This window comes from Balaenoptera ricei, chromosome 20 (genome assembly GCF_028023285.1).
Source record: "Balaenoptera ricei isolate mBalRic1 chromosome 20, mBalRic1.hap2, whole genome shotgun sequence".
Taxonomy (NCBI): Eukaryota; Metazoa; Chordata; class Mammalia; order Artiodactyla; family Balaenopteridae; genus Balaenoptera; species Balaenoptera ricei.
In genome coordinates, this window is record NC_082658.1 from 57,818,719 (window position 1) to 57,840,991 (window position 22,273).

The following is a 22,273-nucleotide window of genomic DNA, read 5'->3' on the forward strand; positions in this document are numbered from 1 at the left end:
CTTTCCCTCCTGTGCTAACGTTACAATTTCAAGTAAAGGGAAATGTTTCCTCCATGTATGGAGTCAGGTCTGACACACCGAGAAATTTCCAACTGGGAAGATCAATAGGATTGCAAGCGACGACGGTCAAGGAAGCTTCTGGGTAGGGGCAGAATCTTTCTTCTGGTGCCTTATCTAGAATGTTCTCTCATGATATCTCTTCAGATTCCTGAGTCCAGCCTAATTCTGAGAAGCTGGCCTGGTGGCCGAGCACAGAGCTTCCAGAAGATTCCACGGTGTCAGGATAACCTTTGTACTGTCTCCATCCACTGGGCTCTGTGCGTTTCTTCCCAAGAGGTGCTGTACTGAATGTAGAATTCCGGGATTTGCACAGAGGCAGGTTAAACGAATGGGAAGAAGATGCCCTAAAGCCGGGAGTTTGGGAGTAGTTAAGAAACCGCGCAGACCCAGAAATAGGTTATGTTGTGTTAAAAGGCCAGTCAGCTTCTTTATTTAGGTAACTACCTCACACCGCAAAAGATCTGAGGCAGCTTCTGGAAGAAACACATACACGTTTAGGGTGAGATATAAATAAAAAGTACAGAATTAAGCTGGGGGACATATAAATTAGGGGGGCAGCTCGAGCACAGGTGACAGGCATGAGCACGTCTGATGGGCCTGTGAAGGTCGCTAGGTGCTCTGGTTGGGCTGCGCTGGACTAGATGCAATTGAATTAAGATAAAAACAGAGGCCTGCTCTTAGGATCAAGAAATGAATGACGCGAGGACAGCACAGCAGAGTCTAGAAAATGCTCGTCAGAAACTTGTCAGAAAAATGCCCGGAGGGTTTCATTTGACTAAAAGCTCAATGTGAACACCCCCCACCCCCGTGTGGCCCGGTCGTGCAAGTCGGGGGCGGCACTGGTGGTTCCGGGTGTCCGGCACCGAGGAGGGGCACCTCCTGCACTCAGCACTAGCTCTGCATTTGCCTTGGCAACCGGCATGTTGAAATACACTACCACGTGCCGACTGGACGACACCAAGAGGTGGATGAGGTGGGCCCTCCAGGGGCTCACACAGTCTGTCCAGAGAGCCGACGAGCAGGAGATCCCATTCGGACTTTGGACGGACTTCCCGTTGGGTGCGCAAGCCCACAGCGGCGGGGTTATTGCCATAAAAGCCCCGCTGTGCCAACATTAGGGTCTCCCCAGACCCTCACAAACGGCTGGGGTGCCGGCAGTGGTGTCAGTGGCCCGGGGCAGGGGTGCTGGTCTCTTGATGGAGCCTGGAACCTGCCGGAAGCCGGGCGCTCGTGGCCATTCCTGGGCAGCCTAGCGGATGCTTTGAAAGCTTCCACCTCACAGCCTCTGGTTCCTCCCGGGTTCTGTTACAGGATGTGTTGCAGAAACAGGGCATCAGCTTGCTCTGCTGCTTCTCCACCAGATGGGACGTGGGCTGAATAAATGAAGACGAGATGGATCAGTCCGAGATTCGAATCTGTCAAAACAAGCGTAGTTCTTGGAGTCCGCTGGACTCGGTTGTGCATTCTAATGCTGGCCCTCGACAGCACAGGTACAGTGGGCTAGTCCTGAAACTACCTTGAGACTCAGTTTCCTCACCTGTAAAATGGGAATCTGAACCCCTAACCCACAGAGCTGTAAGGATTGAATGAGGTCATGAAAATAAGTGGCCTAATAAATACCGAGGCAGTCACCAAACCTCCGTTTGTCTTCCCCCATCCTTCCGTGCAGGCCAAGCAAATCTCTCCCTGGCCTCTGGACCTCACCACCCACCTGCACCCCAGGCACAGCCAGACATCCTTCTCCATTTGTAACTTCAGCGTCCTCGTTTCCTCTCTGCTGGCTTCCTTCCCCCCACTTGCCATCCTGCTCCATTTTCTGCATCCCCTTCCTCTGAAGAAACCATACTTCAGATCAGCTATGCCGTCAGGCTACTGGCCTACCCCCTCCATTTCATCGCCAAAGACTTTTTAGACTGATATGGGCTCGCTCCTTTATACATCTCAGCAGCCACTCCACAAGGCGCACCAGTCTCGTTTTTGTCCCCAACCTCACTGATAAAGGCTCATTGCCAAGCCCCATCATCCTTCCTCAGGCTACACCCTGCTTTACGACTCAGCAGCGTTTGAAGGTCAGTTCCCCTCACCGTTGGTCTCGTGTCCTCCTTTGCCTTCTTTGCTACCTGCCCAAATCCTCTTTGGGCTCCCGACCTGCCTTCCTTCCCTCCTCCTTCCCACCCTTTACAATCTCGTCCGCAGTCCTGTCTCCAGCCCCTAACTCCATCTCCACGCCTGATCCCCCTTCTGAGTTGAAAGTCTGCACATTCAACTCCAGTTGGGTAGTTCTGCCCATCGATACCATCTGCACCCCCAGCTCTGCACGTGCAAAGGAAAACACCTCATTTTGAGCAAACCCCTGCCTTCCCCTGACCTCCTTGTTCCACGGTGGCAGTGCTTCCTGAAGCCTTTGACACCGCTACCCCCCCGAGGGACACCAGGACGTCCGCCTGTTGTCCACCATGCTCTCTCTCTGTCCCCCTCCCCTCCTCCCTGTGGCCATCATTTTCTCTTATGACTACCCCTGCTTTCCAATGGTCCCCCGTCCCTGTGCCTCTCCTCCCCTACCCCTGCTGCACGTGACACCAAGTTACTCTTCCTCAAGTGGAGCCCAGCCGTGTTGCTCTCCAGGCTGTGAAGTCATCAAAAATTCCTCCTTGCTTTCCACGTTTCAGAATCCTCATCTGGCTATCAGCATCCTCCAAGTTCAGCAATGAGCACGCCTAACCCCGGTCCCCTGTGTCTGCTCACCCTTTCTGGGCCACCCTTTCATTCTTCCCTTTGTGCGGTCCTTCCCTCTGGCTCTGCCCGAGCGCCAGCTCTGCCTGTCACGTTCTTACTTGTTGCTCAGGACCCAGACGTCTGAAGCCACACACCACCCCCTTTCCTGCCCAGCCAGGGGGGCTTCTTCCTCATCTGGGCTTTCAGAGCCCCACGTGAGACTGCGCTCCTTCCGTGTACTCTTTGTGAGGCCCTATGTACTTGCTTTACCTCTCCCTCTAGGTTAAAAATTCCTCCGGGGATTAGAGGAATGTCTGGCCCTCCACGCAGCCCCAGCCCGTGCCGAGCGGGGGTGCAGGCCTTTCCGTCTGGCTCTGCTCTGAGCCGACCGGCAGCCCCACTGGCCCCTCCGCGGCAGAGAGGAGAGTCTGCGTGTTGGAAAAAGTTAACCTTCCAGGGCTCGAGGCCGTGAGCCTCCCATGCCGTTTGGCTTCGGTTGCTGGGGAGCGGGAGTGTTTGTTTCTGTGGGGTGTTTCTGGTACACGCGTGGCAGGTGTGAGGGCGTGTTTGTGTGTGAACAGGGCGGATGGGGTGTGGCGGCCATGTGAGTGTGAGGCCAGGTGAGGGTGTGCGTGTGACCGTGTGTGCAGTGGGGGAGGGACGCATGTGTAGGGTGTTGATGTGTGTAGAAGGTGTAGGGGAGGAGTGTGGGCGTGTGTGGGTGTGTGAGTGTGTCTGTGATAGACTGTGTGCATGTTGGGTGTGTGTGATGTGTGGCGGCCATGGGAGAGGTGGGTGTGCGTGTAGGGTGTGTGTGTGTGTCGGTGGGCGTGCTTATGGAGGGAATCTGGGTGCATGTACATGGGGGGATGTGTATGGAGGGCGGGGCTGTGGATGTATGTGTGTGTGGGGGGGGGGGGAGTGTAGTCTCACACCCTCTTGTTAAAGGACAAGCGCCCTCCCCTGCCTCTGCAGGGACTTTATCTACAAGAAATGCCCAGCCAGTAGAGCGTGGAGCAAACAAAGCTTCGGGAAATACAGTGACCAAGTGATAAAATCGCTTGGTACACAGTTGAGCGATAAAAACAAGCCAGTAGTCCTGAAACTCCTGGGGGGACTTGGAGGTTTAGTGACCAGGTGGCCCTGCCCTGTCGTGACTCCTGCCTGGGATGTGGCCTGCTTCTCTCTGGGTGGGGTGGGGGTGGGGGTCCTAGCAACCATCCTGCTGAGACTGGGAGACGTGCTGGGCTGTGAATTCACGGAACCCGTGTTCTTCCCTTTGCTCCACTCTGAGAATTAGGGAACCGGCAGAGCCAGTTACAAACTGCCTGTAAATCATGAATATGGTTGGAGATGATGCCCAGGCCAAAGGTCGTACAAAGTAAGGGGGTTGAGTCTAGGCCTTTCAGAAATATCTTTCAGCGTCGGAACTTGTGTTCACATGAAGGCTCACGTGAAAGTTCAGTGTGAACTTTCATACAGGGCTCTAGGTGGGGGGTGTGGCGGGGCTGCCGGCATCCTGCCTGCTCACTCCCTCCCCAGCCCCAGCCCCAGCCCCCAGCGGCCTCTGCAGAGAACAGTATGAAACCTCTCCTGGGGACCAAACCTCCTACTCTAAAGGGACGTCAAATGACTTGCCTGAGGTCATCCAGGAGGTGGTGAGCAGCTCCTATAAGTGAGCAGCCCCTGCACAGCGGGTCTCGGTCCACCGTAACCCATCACTCTGGGCCAGCCCCAGACATTGTCGGGGATGCAGGGTCCAGATGAAGCTGGATGAAAAGGGCCAGCTGGCTCTAGGGTCCTGTAGAACTTGGAGTTTGGGGACTGAAAAGGTGAAGGAGATATTTGCGTGATTATATTCAGTGGAGGCTACAACGGACCCACAGCTTTTGACGTCTCTTTGAGCCTGGACAGAAGTCTGGTGTTCTGGGGCAGCCCTCATTCTTACACCCACTGAGGAGTCTTAATGCCATATGCTGCTTGAAGAATTGGTCGAAATGCTTCAGGGATATCTGTGCTAGAGGAAGGTCCCACCCTGCCTGTAATGGACCAGCTACCTGCGTCGTGACAGAGGTTTATCAGAGTGCCCCTTGTTTTATCAGTCGTCACTCACACGGTGCTATACACACGTTAAATTAATCTCTGCGACACCCTTATGAGGTCAGGGCTGTTATTAGCATCAGCTCTGAAACAGAGGCTAGTATTAGTACCATCTCCATTTTACAGATGAGGAAACAAGGGCATGGAGTCATAGCTAGGCCCATAGCTAGTCCATAACTTGCCCCAGGCCACATAGCTAGTAAGCAACAAAACTGTATTCAAACCAGACAGTCTGGGTCTTGACCCATGGTCTTCACTACTGGGTTATTGAACTACCTTCCATTCAATGAGGGGAGGATGTGTGGGATGAGGAGACTGAACTGGAGACCCTTCTTGTTTAGGCAAGTGACTGAGACCCCCAAGTGGGCGTGAACTGCCCGTCGCCATCGTTGTCATCCTCGTCACCCGTGCCGCGGCCAAGGTGGTCTTTTGGAAACAGAGATCAAATTATGTCAAGTCCCCACCCCTGCTTACATCTCTTTACTGACTTCTTATTGTTCTTAAATAATGGCTAAAATCGTTGAGAGGATTTTTTAGGCCCTCCCTGGTCTGGCCTCCCCACACTGCAGGGCCCTAACCCTGTCCTGCACTTGCCCTCTGCCCTTCAATCACCCTGCTGTCTTCTATTTCCTGCTACCCCAGGAAGTTTGCTCAAGCTATCGCCTCTCTCTGTAAGACTCCACCTTCTGGGTCAGCCTCTCTACTGAACGTTCCCAAGGAGCGGTGTTCCTTTTCTTCCTAGTCCTCACCTGACTGTTATCGTACCTTGTTAGTCAGACTGTCTGGTTAATGTCTGTCTCTCGCCTGACGGGAACTCCTCGAGGGTAGAGACCTCATGTGTCTTACTCTTCCCAGCACCCGCACTGCCTGGCACGGTGCCTGACGCATCCTCGTGAATGAGCAAACAAAGTTTGGGGTCCCTTCTTGCTTTGAAGTTTCATGATGCACATTTTGAAGTTTCAAGCTGACCCCCACCACTACCAATTTAAGGCACACCAAGGTACCCCCAGCTGGGACTCTGGGTCAGTTTACTCCCCTCTGCTGTATGTTTATAACAACACTTGGCATGTGTAAGAACCACATTATGTGCAAAGAGCCTCTTCCTGCCTTACCTCTTTTTGACCATTGCAACAAGGGCTGGTAACATTATCCCCATTTTACAGACGGGAAGACTGAAGCTCAGGGCATGATGCCTCCTGTGCAGTGTCACCAGCAAACAAGTGGTGCCGCTCCGAGCAAGGCCCAGGTGCTCTGACTTCTCATCTCTTTCCTTTCACCTGCCAGGGACAGTTTAGCCTCCCCTACGGAAACCTCTTCAAACTGCTGCTCTGTCTCTCACTTCCAAGGGTCGCGTGGAATCCCCCAGAAAAGACGCGATTATTATTTCCTCCTTCCAACTCTGCAATGACCTTTGCTCTCACATGCAGCACTCAAAGTGGAGTGCTTGGCTGTGCCTGAGTGCAGGTCCCTGCCCACCTGGGAGGAGGGAATGATGACCAAACCAACCAGGACTCCGACTTTAGTCCCCTGGGGAGAGCTGGCCATCTCTAATTCAGGCTTGTGGGGGCCAGACTAGCTCTATCTTTTGCTTTCCATGCCCATGTGAAAAATCTTACAATTACCTGCCTCCTTGGTTACACATGGTCAGCCGAGCTCTGGCCCAGCTGGGATGAAATGGTCAGCCATGGTCCCTTGACTTCCGGTGTCCCGGGCTGGCTGGGGGTGTGCTGGCTGGCTGGGGGCGTGGGGTGGGGGCACTGCTGAGAGGGGGGCAGATGCACTGAGCGGGGACGTGGGGACAGGTCCCGACCCCCTGCCGTGTGTCCCACCTGGGCAGGTGCAGGGAGGAAGCAAGTGAGAAGGGCCATGCGGGGTGGTTCTGCTCTGTTTCCTACCGCAGCAAGCAGCTCACAGGGCAAGGCATAAGCAGCATCGGGGAACTTTCCATCCTCTTCTAGGGCCAAAGGCTTTTCTCCCCAGCAAGGATTCTCCCCAACAGAGGATCGAGACGGGCTCCTTTCTCCAAGTTTTAAGCTGAAGGGATAACTTCCTGTTCTGCGTGGCAGGACCATTCGTGGTGGATCAGAAGTCATGGGGTCTGTGGAGACCCTCTTTCCAGTTTCCATGAGGAAAAGGGTCCCCCGGGGGAGAAGTACCTGCCCCACGTTCTCCTGGCCAGCTGGAGCCCAGGTGGACAGAATCCCCAGCTGGGGGACAGTCTTTGGGCCACTTGCCTGTGTAGCCTCAGAGGGTTCCAGCCTCCCCCTGCTCGTCCCAGCCTCCGGGCCACCCCTCCAGGCAGGTCTCCTGTGCACTCACCTGGTCCCTGGTGGGGCATTTGGGGTGGGAGCGCAGCATGCCCCTGCCCGTCCGCCTGCCAGGAAGCCTGAGTCCTTCCTCCTCTGCCCGCCTCCGAACTACAAGTCCAGTTTCTCAAGAGGCACCTCGATGTTGAGGGAGTACCAGATGATCCAGAAGAGCAGGCTGAAAGCCAGGATCAGGGACCCCGTATAGACCAAGAAGTCCCAGAAGTCGAGGGAGGCGAAGATGCCCAGTAGCAAGAGGACCAGGCCCACAACGTCGAGCACGAGGGCCAGGCCGAGGAAGAGAGCACAGCGCCCAGGGTGGCATCTTCCCCAGGGCCTCCCCAGGAGCATTGCCCGGGAGGCAGGAGCGGGAGGGGCCCAGCTGCACTCCCGGGGCTGATTTGCATGGGAAGGTGGCAGTGCTGCTGGCCTCTGCCTTCGCTCCCCGCTGGGTGTGAGCAAGTGAGTGAGCCGCCCATCTGGAGCCACACGGAAGTACACGGGGACCTCCCTTTATGAGCATGGCAGCCAGTGGGGCGGGGTATTTCTTAACTGTTTCATGGCTCAGGAATGACATCCTCATCACTGAGGCCAACCAAGTGACGTGGCAGGAGAGGAGTCAGGGTGCCCTTGGATGGATTTGGGGACTTGGGACCTGTGGGTCTTGGGGAGGGGCTGTCCTGCCCTCGTTCTGCCTCTCAAGTCCTGGGCAAGTCCTCCCGGGCTCCTGAGACGTGTGGTAGGGTCGGGGCTTCCTCCCCTACCCGCTTCTGCCCTACTCTTCCTGGTGCGGATGGGAGGTTTTATGTAAAAGCTGTGGAAGAGAGTTTGTTGATGTAAATAGATTTGGAAATTGTGCCGTAAGAAGTGCATCAGCAGCAGGAAAAGTTGGTGCGGCTTGTAGGTTCTCTGCTCTGAAGCCCCCAGGACCCGAGCTTCCTACAGTAAGGCTCATCACAGCCCTTTGGGATGAACACAGACCCTGGGAAGGGACAGCAATGAAAAAGACTGAGAGGACAGAGAGGGGACGCCAGGGAGGGAGGGGACTCGTGCCCCTGTCTGGGTGGGCTGGGCATGGACCAGAAGGCAACTCCTGGCAAAAGTCAAGAAACGTTTACCTGGTTCTCTGGCTGCGTGTGTTTTCCAGACTGACTAACTCCATGTTTGCTTTCTGTCGCGGGGACACTGCCCGCAATCCTGAGGGGTTATGTGTGAAGTAGGTCTTATCACCGGGCCACTCCCAGGGTGTGCTGAGTGAACACCAACCGAGGACAGCGCGGCAGCGGTCTGGTCTTCAGCCGTCTCTACGGGGCCGCGCAGGCAGCGCTCCTCTGTCCCCCGTCCACCGTGGGCCTTGAACAGGGCACCAGACCTCTCTGGACCTCTGTCTCCCCACACAACTGAAAAATAATTTCTACTCTTTCTTTTGCCTTCTCCTGTGGATGGGAAGGGGTTCAAATTTAGGGATAAGGGGTTCAAATTTCGTTTCCTATATGTAAAATGAGCAGGATGAAGAGAAACCTTCAGAAAAAAAGCATTGGGGAGGGAGAGAATTTTATAAGTTGCGGATTTTAGCATCTGGAACACAAGACTTGACTGAAACGAGTTAGCCAGTCTGGAGCATCTCAAAGTGAGAAGTCACTAAAGCCAATCTGCCACCCCGTATTTGCATCATTTTCCCAGTCTGTCCTCAGAAGGGATTAGGTACCTACACAAGAACACCTCCCCGGGTAGGAGAAGCCATGAGTCTTCCAATCTGTTGCCCCCAGCTTTGACTAGAGAGAGTTTCTTGGGAAGAACAGTTGAAGGACCGCAATGCCCTCTGCAAGGGCAGGTGGAGAAACCCTCGTGTGGCTGGGCAGGGCCAGGCTGGTGTGTCCAGGCCTGGCTGTGCACAGGTTCCTGGGCTCCTCTGCAGCACCTTGTGTACGTAAATGTGAGCAGCAATTTTAGTGTGAAAATTTCTGGGTGCCAGGAGGTCTCTGAGTCCTGAGCCAACCGGGATGGTTGGTAATCATACTCCTGAAATGCTGGATCAAAGAGAAGCTGGTGCGAGGGGGATAAATTAGGAGCTTGGGGTTAACAGGTGCACACTACTTTATATAAAATAAACAGCAAGGTCCTACTGTATAGCACAGGGAACTGTATTCAATATCTTGTAATAACCTATAGTGGAAAAAAGAAAAAAAAAAAGAAGCTGGTAAGAGTGAAGTCGTCTCCCCTCCACCCCACTTGAGGTCAGCTTTACTCAACACGGACCCTCAGCATCCCAGGGGAACATGGGTTCCTCAGGTTCTGGAACTCCTCCAAATTTTTATTTCTACTATTTTTCACACACATACACACACACACACAGGTTTCCAGCTGAAAAAACCATGACATATTCACGAGCAAAGGGGAGGAGACTGAAAGCACTCACCATTTCTGGATCCAGAGCTAGGCAGCACCCCCCCCCTTGGCCTTCATCCGCCAGAATCACAAATATTGCTCCTCTTCCTTGTGGAAATGGGCCACCCTGTTCTCCGTCTGCAGCCTGCCTTTTCCTTCGCACACTACACGGCCATCCTTGCGAGTGTCTAACCGTGGGCCACCCAGGAGCCTGGCCAGGCTATGAGGAGCCCTCCACCCCCGCCCGATGCATCTTCCTGCTCCTGTTCCCTGACGTCCATCTCCTGTGTGTTGAGACGTCTAGATGTCCACACAGCTGGGGGAGACGGGACGGGTGATGGAAAGCCAGGTGAGACCCAGGCCCTGAGTGGGACGGGCTGGAAAAGTGGGAGGCCGAGCAGTGAGGGGGTGACTAGGTTTGTGGGGGATGGAGATTGGCCTGGATCAGGGGCAGGTCATACAAGAAACAGTCACGTGAAAGGCTCAGTTTAACAAGGATGCCACCACCCTCTTCCTCCCCCAGGGAGCTTGTGTGGCCTTTCCATGGTTGGAAACAGGGGCTTGAGGGTCCTGGGGCTGCTGTGACAGAGAACCCCAGACTGGCTGGCTTGAACAACAGAAACTGATTCCTCCCAGTTCTGGAGGCCACAAGTCGGAGATCTGGGCGTCAGCAGGGTGGGTTCCTTCAGAGGGAGAATCTGTTCCAGGCCCTTCTCTGTGCTTCTGGTGGTTTCCTGCTCATCTTTGTCATTCTTTAGCTTGTAGATACATCATCTTCATATTCAAGTATCATCTCCTTGTGTGCATGTCTCTGTGTCCACATTTACCCTTATTATAAGGACACCAGTTGTATTGGATTAGGGACCCTCTCTACTCCAGTAAGACCTCATCTTAAAGAATTTCATCTGCAATGACCCTGTTTCCAAATGAGGTTCTCATCTGAGGTACTAGGGGTTAGGATTTCAACATATGAATTTGGGGTGACACAATTCAACCTGTAACAATAGCTAAAAGGATTGTTTATTTGGGGATATCCTTTGACTTAAGCTGTGGTATAGATAGAAAATTCAGACTCTCAAACCAAGGTTTCAGAAACATCATGACAAAGTTAGCACCCTATTAAACGTGGCCCACCATGCCACCAGGCACCAGGAGGAGTGCTTCAGCCCCTGGGGCACCGAGATGCCCTTGGTTGTCCCTGGGTCCCCGGGAGAGAAGCCGAGGACGCAGGGCCTTCTTGCTGCCTGGGCTCTGGCTGCCCCCCTCCCCCTGATCACTGAGGAGCTCATCATCCTCCAAAGTGGGTAACCCCAAGTGACCTCAACACATTTAGAAGCCTGAGCCTATGTGGGATTTAAATCAGACCAGTACTTCTGAGCACCTACTATATGTCGGGCAGCAGGGAATAGCATCAACTACAGAACCTGACATCGGAGTTAACATTCTAAGGGGGGAGACAAATAATGAATAATTAAACAATACATAAATGATATCATTTCAGAGAGTGATAAATATGATGGAAAAAAATTACCAAAATGGGGAAATGTAAGACAGTAGGCATCTGTTATGCTTTCTGAACCATGAACGTGGTGTGTAGGGCACAGCCGGACGCCCAGACCCCTGGCCAGTGGCTCCCGGGACTGGTCTCTTAGGGCCCCTCTGCCCCTCCACTTCTGAGAATCCTGGGGGCTGCAGCCACCCCTGTGGCTCCGGGAGGGCTGTGCTCCTGCTGCCACCACACGGTGCCGCCCCCTCTTGGCAGTTGGGACCTCGTCACTGCCTTGGCACAGTCATCATGATCTGTCATCTCCCTGTGATGTCATGAGTATGACGGCCTCTCCGTGACCTGGATCCTAAGGGGCAAGCTGAGACCGAGACAGGAACAGGCCAGCCGGGTGCTCAGCTGACCCAGAGTCACGGTTCCGGGCCTGACTATTTGACTGACCAAGGCTCAGTCACCTCCTGAGTGACAGGGATCAGATGCTGAGCAGGTCTAACCACACGAGCCTGTGCCACTCATTAGCTGTGCAAACTTGGGAAAGTCACTTGCCCTCTCTGTGCCTCGATTTCCTCATTGTAAAATAATGCCTTATTTCACGGGGTTACTGTGAAGAATAAGTGAGTTCATAGGTGTAAAGTGCTTAGAACCTGCACTCGGGGACATAGACAAGTGTTACCGTGTGGTTGGCACTGATGCCTTTTATTACATCCTTCCTGCCACGATGCTTCTGTAGGGAAAACCCCAGGTTGGGAGGGACCTGCCACCGACTCTCCTGCACCATCATCCTCTTCCCTTTATCAGTCTTGGCTTCGCCTGATGGCAGCTCCCTGTCCCACCGCCCCCCACTAGGTCCGTGCTGAGCCCCCCCTCCATTCTTTTTTTTTTTTTTTCACACACACACACTGTATTTTATTTTTACAAGAGATAAATAGACTGACACCAAGCATTGTACATGGATGACCACAACAAAAGCAACAATGATTGCAATTACCAAACATGAAACACACTCATACTATGTCATAATATTGACATTCAGTCCAGTAATCCTCCACTGTAACAGCTCCTTTACTTTGCAGTGAAAATTGATTTGTATATTCTTTGCCTCTGAGTCCTTGTGGGATTTTTTTTTTTTTTAATTCAGACAGAAAGTCACAAAAATTATACTCATCCTCATCAGTTCACTCAGTCCCATGTAATTAATTTTTTTTTTCATCTTGATCTTTTGTTAGCACTTTTATGAGTTCATCAGTTTTTCATTAGAGTTCTGAAAATGCTTATTCATTCAGTTCAGCAGTACAGTCAGTTACCAGAAACCTGTACTTGTCAGAGCCCCCCTCCATTCTTGATGGCTACATTTCCACCCCTGATGGATGCCTTAGCCTCGTGAAATGCCTTTCCAGTCCCCAGTCTCATCTCTACTGCAGCTGCTCTTTATCTCCATCATTCACAAATCTCTCCACCGTCCCTACTCTCATAACCCAGTGTTTACCAAGCCTCATATGTGTACTGCCCCCAGGATTCTGCCACAACTGCAGTCTGCTTCTATTCTTCATTATAGAACACCATTTTAATTTGTTAATGTGTTATTATATTCATTTGCTAATATTATAATATTTTGTTAATTTTTTTCTTTAAATGGATTTTAACTTCAATTAATTATTGCCACCACCAGTGGAAAACTGATATTACTTATAACAGACAGCAAGTATTTAAGACTATATACACTGAAAACAAACTTTCTAATTAAGCTAGTCCAGAGGTCATCAAACTTTTTCTGTAATGGGCCAGATATGACACATTTTAGCCTTAGTGGCCCATAAGGTCTCTGTTACAACGATTCAATTCTGCCATTATAGCCAAGGGGTCATAGTTTCATTGTGTTCCAGTAAAACTTTATTTACAAAACTAAGCAGTGGACCAGACTCATCAACTCCCGAACTAGACACAGTTGTCTATTGAAGCTGCTGAGCCTGAGGCCCGTTCTCTTTCTCAAATGAAGGCCTGTGACGCACAGATTTCAGAGGGGACAGATTTACAGTCCCCATTCGAGATTTAGTCCCAGAAGTCATAGGAAAGACTGGATGAGAATTAAAGTGACTGTGCCGTGAACCTGTGTGCCAGCCAGAATCATTTCATATAGCCCTAGAGGTACAGTGCTGGAATCTGGAAAAACATTGATGCTGATCGGTGATCTCCAATGAATCTTCATGTATTCCTCCTTTTTCCTGGGCTGGAGCCTAGGGTCACTATTTTCAGAAAAACATTCACTCTTATTTTCGGAGCATCCGACAATTTTCAGAGATCTTCATTCTTCCTGTTAGGCTACCAGGGGGTGTTGAGAGAGCTCCCCAGAGCGTCCTGCCTGGGCCTCTAGACTCCATCTACATGCAGCTCAGGGAGCCCTTCCTGCTGCTTGGCAAACCCTTTAGCTTTCTCCCCTGGTCTTTCTATCTTATTCCCCACAGGGCTAATCTAACCATTCATCACTCTTACTCAGACCTCAAGAGCGTCCCGCATCACCCCTCCCCCTTGCCCATCACCTTTGGTCTCAGTAGGTTGATGACGTTGTCCCCTATTTAGCAGAGAATCATATGTCCATATGCACTTGGGCTGCACTTGCATGTACAATGGCATCCGTCCACATTCAGCATCAGCTTGTCCTCCCAGCAGCCCTGTTCCTGCTCCAGAGTTGAGAGCAGTTGAGAGACTCGCCTACGTTCACTCAGAAAGTAACAGCTGTGGCTGCACCCTGTCTGTTGGTGGGTCCACACTAAATACAAATACCACGTCTCGCTCTTTTTCGGCTCCCAATCCGCATGCCAACTCTTTCCCCAGCATCCTTGGAGAATCAAGTTAGTTCCATTCTTAATCCCATTTAATTAAAAATTATTTTTTAAAGTTATTTAATTGTAGTGAAGTATACACAACACATATTTATCATTTTAACCATTTTTAACTGTACAGCTCAGTGGCATTTAGTACACACACATTGTTGTGTGCAACCGTCACCTCCATCCCTTATCAGAACCTCTTAATCGTCTTCAAATGAAACTCTGTCCCCATGAAACAATAACTCCCCATTCCTCTCTCCCCAGCCCCCGGCACCCACCATTCTACTTTCTGTCTCTGTGAATTTGATTACTCTAGGGACCTCATGTCAGTGGAATCATATTATGTTTATCTCTTTGTAACCGCCTTATTTTATTTAGTACAATGTCTTCAAGTTTCATCGGTATTGTAGCATGTGTCAGAATTTCCTTCCTTTCTAAGACTGAATAATATTCCATTGTATGTATGGACCACATTTGGTTTATCCATCCATTGTCGATGGACACTTGCGTTGCTTTCACCCTCTGGCTATTGTGAATAATGCTGCTATGAACATGAGTGTACAGATATCTGTATGATTCCTGCCTTCAAGTCTTCTCAGTATGTACCTAAAAGTGAAATTGCTGGGTCATATAGTAACTCTTTAACTTTTTGAGGAACCTCCGTACTGCTTTCGATAGAAACTGCACCATTTTCCATTCCTGCCAGCAGTTCACGAGGGTTCTGATCTCTCCACATCCTCACCCACCCTTGCTGTTTTCTGTTCTTTTGATCACAGCCATCCTAATGAGTAAGATGCAGATGCTTATTTAATTGGACGGTTACTTTTATAGTACCTGGCACATGCACGGAGGTAATTTGTTGAGTTTTCCATCTCCCTCGCTAGGCTGGACATCCCTCTCAGGGAACGGCTCTGCCTTGTCCTTGTAATCCAACACGCGCTGTGTATGACTAGATTCATTTTATAACTCCCAGGCACTCCCAGATATTGGGAAAGCTGAGAGTGATTCCGCAGATTTCCTCCGACTCTGCCCAGATCCATTCAGTGTACCTTTATAGCTTTCATCTCTTGCTTCCTCTCTGTCTCTGAGGAAGCTGTGCTCCCACAACTCCTTCCGAAGCAAAATGCTTCCACGATGATACCGTGAAGTCTCATCACACAGTGGAAATGGTCTACTGTGCTTCTAGTTTTTATTTTCCACACCCTTTAGTTTTGCCATCTGTTTCTGCTGTCACTCAGCTCTGAATTAAGTGCTGGGCACATAGTAAGACTTATCAGAGCTATAAATCCAAAGGCATCGCCCCCAGGATATCTGCTGGGTTTGGTGCTAGAATCTTCTGTCACCATTTTCCTTGCCTGCCTCAGGAGCAGTCAATTGCAAAGCCTGTTTGCAGGTTCCGGGGTGAAGCTGCACCGGGCTCGGCTGTCTGTGACCCACTTCCTCTTCCAGCCAGGCCCAGGGCTGCTCTCCCGGCCTCTGCTTGGGTGCCTCAACCCCCAGGCTCCACGTCTAATTGCCTCTCCACCGTGGGCTCCGCTGGGGCCGGGCTCAGCTCTCTTGAGCTGCTGAGACATCTTTGGGTGCAAAGTCAGCTAGAAGTGAGGTAGAGAAATGCAGTGCCTGCCTTCAGGGAGCTTCAAGTGGTGACAGGGAAGAGAGGAAAGAGGCTTGGGGAGGGCAGATGTCGATCAGTCATGTAAATTAATGTATCAATATGACAAGAGATCAGTGGGACAAGAGATCCCATCCTATGAGAACGAGACAAAGAAGACGTGGGCCCAGGCTTCCCTGAGGAAGTGATGTTTGCGCTGAGACCTAAAGGCTGAGCAGGTGAGCTGGGTGAGGAGGGGTGACGAGGAGGTGACGGCATTCTAGGCAGAGCAGGAGAGTCTGCAAAAGCTGTGAGGTGGCAGGTGGCCCTGCCGGCGTGGCTGGGACAAGAGGAGGAAAGGCAGTAAAGCGCTGTGTTCACACTTTCTCCTGAGAGCACTGGGAAGCCAGCGGAGAGTGTTGAGCAGAATGTGATATGACCCGCGTTTTCTCAGGGGGACTCTTGCTGCTGTGTCCAGAGAGTACTGGAGGGACTAGCAACGGGCACGTGGCAGGCAGTAAGCGTGGTTGCCGTAGACCAGGGAAGAGGTAAAGCTGGTGACAGTGGCGATGGAAAGAAGTGGATTGATTTGAGCGATAACCCGGGACTGAAATCGACAGGACACGGTGACAGACTCAGTGTGGGGATGAGGGAAAGGAAGGGGTCATTGTCGAAGACCAGGTTTCTGTTTTGTAAAGCTGGATGCTCCGGGCGCCTCCGGAGATGGGACGGACAGGAAGAGGGCCAGGTGTGGTTAAGAAGTTATGAATTCAGTTCGGGACACGATGGGTTTGGCACACTGGTTGGGGGCTCTCGCTCTGGGCTGGAGACAGGAATTTGTGAGTCAGCGACAAATTGGTGGTAGGGATGAGATGGCTCAAGACTCCTTGAGACAGAGCTCAGTAAGAAGGGAGGACCTGGGACGGATCCCGAGGCTCTCCCACATGTCGCGGCTGCATGGACTAGGAGAGAGAAAAAGAATACCTGTAGAGGTAGCAGGAAACCAGGAGCTGGCTGTGTCTTGAATCCAGAGGAAGAAGGTGTTTCAAGAAGAAAATGAATGGTCAACTGTGTTGAGTGCTCTTGGAAGATTAAGTCCACTAACGCGTCTTCCCAGCGGCGGGAGGGCCCTGGGAGAACGGCCTTGTCTTCCTCTTCCTTCTGCAGGGCACCTTCTTATTGTCCTCCGGAGCCCACGGCCACTGGGGCTGCAGGCCGGTGGACCCGGAGGGGGTCAGCAAGTACCTTGAGCCTGGCCAGAGGAAAATGGCCTGGGAATTTCTCACCTGCAGGATGCATTAGAGCAGGGGAGCCAATGATGGAGAGTCTGGAGCAAGAATCACAACTCCAGGGGCCCTGAGAAGAGCCTGACTCACAGATCTGAGGTGCTGGCCTTGAGGGCAGGTGCCTGAGGAGATGGGAGGAAACCTGGCAGGGGGACGAATGCCTTAGCTTAGAGGACCTGAAAAAAAATACCACTATAGTGGGATATTTAAACTCCCACTGAAAGTTCCGAATTTCAGATATAATAGCCAAAGCATAGTTATTTAAGGACTTAGAAGGGCCAAGTACCATTGTAATTAATTAAAATGATAAATTATTAATTTAAAAAAATGAATGGTTTTTTAAATTGTGGTTAAGAACCCATGACAGGAGATCCACCTTAACAAATGTTTCCGTGTGCAATGCAGTCTCGCTAACTTGTAGGCAACACGTTTTGTACAGCAGACTCCAGAACGTATTCATCTCGCATGACTAAACTTTATAATATTTTAATTTACAAACTTTATTTAAAAGCTGCTATGTATCATAAGAAATTGCCAAAAAAAAAAAAAAGCAACATGAACCAGAGAAAGTAGGGAAAAGGAAAAGCTAAATAAAGATAAATGCTGAAGGGACTTCCCTGGTGGTCCAGTGGGTAAGACTCTGCGCTCCCAGTGCAGGGGGATGGGGTTCAATCCCTGGTCAGGGAACTAAGATCCTACATGCATGCCGCAACTAAGAGTTCTCATGACACAACTAAAGATCTAGCAAGCTGCAACTAAGGAGCCTGTGAGCCACAACTAAGGAGCCCGCGAGCCACAACTAAGGAGCCCGAGAGCTGCAACTAAGACCCAGTGCAACCAAATAAATAAATAAATAAATAAATATTTTTAAGAAGATAAATGCTGAAATTAAAAAAAATAGAAAGGAGAAAGAATTTTATTTTTCCAAATTCAAGAAGGCAATGAGAAGACTATAGTATAGGAACTGTGTATAAAATATAGTGTATCGTATATAGTATATAGTATACTATATGTACAATATAGGAGTATAGGCAGTCTGAAGAATTCCACTGGGTTCTCAGCTGTGTCATTATAGACGAGCATGGTCCAGTGGAAATTTCTGCAGTGATGGAAATACTTTATAATCTGTTCCTTCAATATGGTAGCAAGTAGACTCTTGTGGCTATTGAGCATCTGAAATGTGGCTAGTGTGGCCAAGGAACTGAATATTTAGTTATATTTAGTTTTATTAAATTTAAGTTTAAGTGTATGTAGCCAGATGTGGCTACCATATTGGACAGCACCATCCATCTCTTGAAAGGGCTGGGCCTTCTCTCTTTGGCCGGGTCCAAACTGGCTCTCCTCAGTGCCCTGGGCCTCCAGAGAGGGTGCTTGGCATTAGGATCTAGAGATCCAGCTTCAGGCCCAATTCTGCCCCCTCTCAGCCCAGGGCCCAGTGTCCAGTCCTGTGGCTTACACACTACACTGGTGCTGTGGGCTCTGAGAAGCTGTAGGGCTCTCCACCAATGATGATGTCTGAGGACAGACAGACAGTGCCTCAAGGAGGAAGTCAGGAAAACAGGAGCAGGGAGCAGTGGGAAGCAGAAGGGCACCAGGACCTTTGCTCAGACCCGCCTATAGTGGCATCTGCAGATCAGGCTGTTTCCTGCCAGGGGTGGATCCTCAACTTCCCTGGGCATCTGTGCCAGGCCCTGGGCAAGGCTCAGAACACCTGGCCTTGCATTGAGTTCTCTGGGACCTGCTCTCCTAAACCCACAAGGAATTGTGGAGTCTCTCTTCCCACGTCCTGAGAGCTTTGTCCTCACCAAGCCAAACTGCTGCTTTTACCCTGGAGAAGGAGGATGAGGAATAGGGATGGGATGAGGGTGGAGGTTGGAGCGGATTTCTCCCTGTGCCCATTTTCCTTCTTACACAGTTGCTTATAACCTTGAGCAAATGGCTGAGTATCTCTGATTCTCAATTTCTTCACTTGTAAATGAGAGTAGTACCTACCCTTATTACTCCCACACAGGACAGCTGTGAGGACACACTGTCACCATTCATTCCTTCATTTAACCAGCACTATATACCACAGAGCTCTTCAGCGAGAGGATGCACTAAATGTAAAGCAGAGAGAATCAGAAAGGCCCGTGCCAGAAGGTGACCACAGGGTGCTGCAAGGAAGACTTCCTGGAAGAGGTGGTGCTTGAGCTAGGAGTCAGCTAGACAGAAGAAGAGATCAGCATAGTTCAGGCTGAGGAAGGAGCCTGTGGAAAGATGCAGAGGCATGATATACTGGGTTGTCCTCATTTGTAGGTCTGGGGTGAAGGGTGGGTGGCAGGAATGTGGAGAAGCTGGGGTAGAGGTGGGCCTCCCTAGGGAGGCCTGTGCTGGATGGAGGAGTGTGCGCTCCATCTGCCATGGGATGGGAGCAGCTAACGACTCAGGGGCAGGGCCACGAGTGGTGACATGATCAGAAGTGCCTTTTAGAAAGATGCTCTGCTTGAAATAAATGGAGAATGAATTGTAGTGGGACAAGGCTGCAGGCAGGGAGACCACTGGGGAGGCTGGTGACCTAACCCAGGGACCCTGGGGATGGAGAAAAGGAGAAGGATTCCACAAGGTGTTCAGGAGAGAGACTGGACACAGAGGGTATGGGAGAGGGAGGTTAGCCCAGTGTTCTGGATTAATTGGTGGTGTTACCCATCACTGACACACGGGACGTGGGACCGGGTTTGGAGGAGGCACTGTGGGAAAACGCAAGGAATTTCTTTTGACACCAGTTGAATGCAAGGCGAGGATGATCCGGATGGAGATGCCAGGACCATCCAGGTTGGGATATGTTGTCCAGAGCTTGGCATGCGTTTCAGCAGCGCTGATTTGGGGGACATTGATTGAAGCTGGGGGTGGGGGGTGGGCAGCGGGGTGGTTGGGGGAGGGGTGACTAGCACAGGGGGATGGGGGCTGAACGGGCACGTGAGGAAGAGGATGCCAGAAACGCTGTGTGTGATGGAGGGGCAGCCAGAGTAACAGACGACAGGCAGATGCAAGCCACCCCCCAACGAGGCTCCAGGCATGGTGTCCCCACCAGGCCCTTCAGGATGGGACCGGTGTGGAAGTCACACCGCAGTGGGGAGGAGAGACCGAGGGTGGGGAAGAGGAGCCGTGGCGTCTCCACCACCCACCCTCTGCTGGGAGCTTCTGCCCCAGGCCTTCACATGGCTGCTTCCTTCTCTTCATTCAGGTCTCAACACAGGTGTCCCCCCTCAGAGGAGCCTCCTGTGACCATACTATCCCCTCGCCCTGTTTCTTGACTTCACAGCCCTCACGACCCTTTGGCACCATCTTGTCCATTTGATAATGTCCTTGTTATGGCCCGTCTGCCTCTAACCGGGGAAGGCTCCAGAAAGCAGGACATTTTGTCTGTTTTGTTCACTTCCTTCTCCCCAGTGCCCGGGCAGCATTCCTGAGCTGCTCTGTAGCTGTTGGTTGGATGGATGAACGGGACAATGTTGTCTTTCACGGGCCATATGGCAAAGGGCTTTGTGAGCCATCCCTTGCCCTTCCCTGGTCCAGCGCCCCCTTCCTCCCCCCAGTTCAGGCTCCAGCGGCAGCCGCACCCACTCCAGCCTGTCTCTGCTCACCCAGGAGCTGGCCGCGCTCCCTTCGTTCTTTCGTTGGGCTGGACCTGAAAGCAGCTGCGCTGGCCTTGACTGTGGGCCACACACTTGGCACTGCTCTTTAGTCCGATTAGTCAGCACAGTGCCTGACAGGGAGCACGCCCTCTGCCCCAGGAAGGGCAGTTACATGGAGATCTTCTGCCCTCTCCCAGTGAACGGGCACCCGTGGAGTATCTGGCAGCTGTCCTCAGAGTTATTCACTTGGGGTTCTTCCCTGGATTCTAAGTGAAAATGTGCACCTGTGTGTTAGTCTGGGACAAGGTTCTCTAGGAATTATAGTAATGCTACAGGGAGAGCCCTGCACTCAGTTGCCAAAATGCTGTGTTTCTTTGTTTGAAATCAGATACCTCAGTCCCACCTGCAAGACTCTGTAGGGCTTGACAAGCTCAAGCATAAATCCAGTCTAATCAAGGATTTGGGAATTCCTGCATTGTGTTTGTAGCCTGAAATTCTCTCTTCCTGTGACAAAGATAATAACAGTATCTGCCTTTTACTGAACACCTAGTATGTGATTGTGCCATATTAACACTTCCTCTTGCCTCATTTAATCCTGATAAGGACCTAATGGGGTAATTATCATCCTCACACATAACTGGAAATCTGAGATAGAAATGCAAAAAGTCACAGAGGATGGAAACTCGCTTGTGGACTCAGATTTCAAACTCAGGTCTGTTTAATGCCAAAGCCTCCAAGTTTTCCATGACCATAACTGCTTCTTACTAAATAAGTGTTTACCTTCCAAGCTGGATTTGACTTGGGCAATTGTGATACAGGCTCCTGAGCAGTTTGGCGGAAGGAGAAAATGTGCTGGGAAAAAAGAGAAGAGTGAGTGAGGGCAAGCCAGACAAGCTGAGAGGGGGGCAGAGGGGGAATCTTCCAGGCAGAGAGAATGCCCTGAGCAAAGAGCAGAGACGAAGGAGCAAGGTGGGGAGGAGGGTCTGACAGACGCTCAGCCTTTGCAAAGGGAGAATATGGAAGGAAGAGGCTTGCGAAGATTTTGCATTGGGGAAAAAGATCACCCTGGTGAAGGATGCAGAATGGATTCGAGGAGAACAAGACAGAAGGGGGAGGCGAGTTTGCCAGTAGTCAGAAAGACGGGATTACTGGCTCCAGTGGGTGTATTAGTGGGGCAATACTAGCTGCTGTGACAAACCCCAACATCTTGGTAGCGAAACAAAATAGACGTTTATTTCTACTTTATAGACCAGTCCAGTGTGGTGTCCCTGGTCTTCATGGGGCTTTCCTTACTGTCGTCATCAGCTCAGGCTGCTGTAACAAAATACCATAGACTGGGTGGCTTCAACAACAGACACTTATTTCGCACAGTTCTAGAGGCTGAGAAGTCTGAGATCAAGGTGCCGGCAGATTCGGTTCCTGGTTTGCAGACGATCACCTTCTCACTGTGTACTCATATGGCCTTTCCTGGGTATGAGGGCGTGGAGAGAGAGCTCTCCTGTTTCTTCCTGTTTTCATAATCCCATCACGAGAGCGCCACCCTCATGACCTCACCTGAACCCAATTACCCGCCAAAGGCCCTGCTTCCAAATACCATCACACTGAGGGTTAGGGCTTCAACATATAAATTTTGGAGAGACACAAACATTCAGCCCATACCACTTCCCTTGGTGACTCAGGCCCAGGCTCCGGGCACATAGTGGCTCCTCCTCACAGAGCCAGGAGGAAAAGCCCCCTTCCTACAAGGCCCAGCCCAGCAGAGTCACGTGCCACTTTTGCCCCTGTGAGCCTGTCATGTGGTCACACCTGGACACCAGGGGTCCTGCGACCTGTGCACCTGATGGGACAGCTACTTCACTCCTCACTATGAGGGGGAAACAT

General features: G+C 51.3%; 2 protein-coding genes across 24 annotated transcripts in view; one reads left to right on the forward strand and one right to left on the reverse strand.

Annotated features, from left to right (window-relative positions):
• Nucleotides 1–22,273, forward strand: part of ADPRM (ADP-ribose/CDP-alcohol diphosphatase, manganese dependent) — a 384,694-nt gene that overhangs the window by 85,843 nt on the left and 276,578 nt on the right. The window lies entirely within an intron of this gene.
• On the reverse strand, nt 458–7,656 carry TMEM238L (transmembrane protein 238 like). Of its 4 annotated transcripts, XM_059908138.1 has the most exons (4): nt 7,195–7,656; nt 6,771–6,930; nt 6,498–6,635; nt 4,417–4,599 (listed from the first exon to the last, which is right to left on the reverse strand). In XM_059908138.1, the coding sequence occupies exon 1, from the start codon at nt 7,530–7,532 to the stop codon at nt 7,293–7,295; it is 240 nt and encodes a 79-aa protein (XP_059764121.1). In that variant the 5' UTR covers nt 7,533–7,656; the 3' UTR covers nt 4,417–4,599; nt 6,498–6,635; nt 6,771–6,930; nt 7,195–7,292. The 4 variants fall into 4 exon arrangements, with proteins under 4 accessions (XP_059764118.1, XP_059764121.1, XP_059764120.1 ...); XM_059908137.1 differs by lacking the exon at nt 6,498–6,635; XM_059908135.1 differs by lacking the exons at nt 4,417–4,599; nt 6,498–6,635; nt 6,771–6,930 and adding an exon at nt 458–1,475.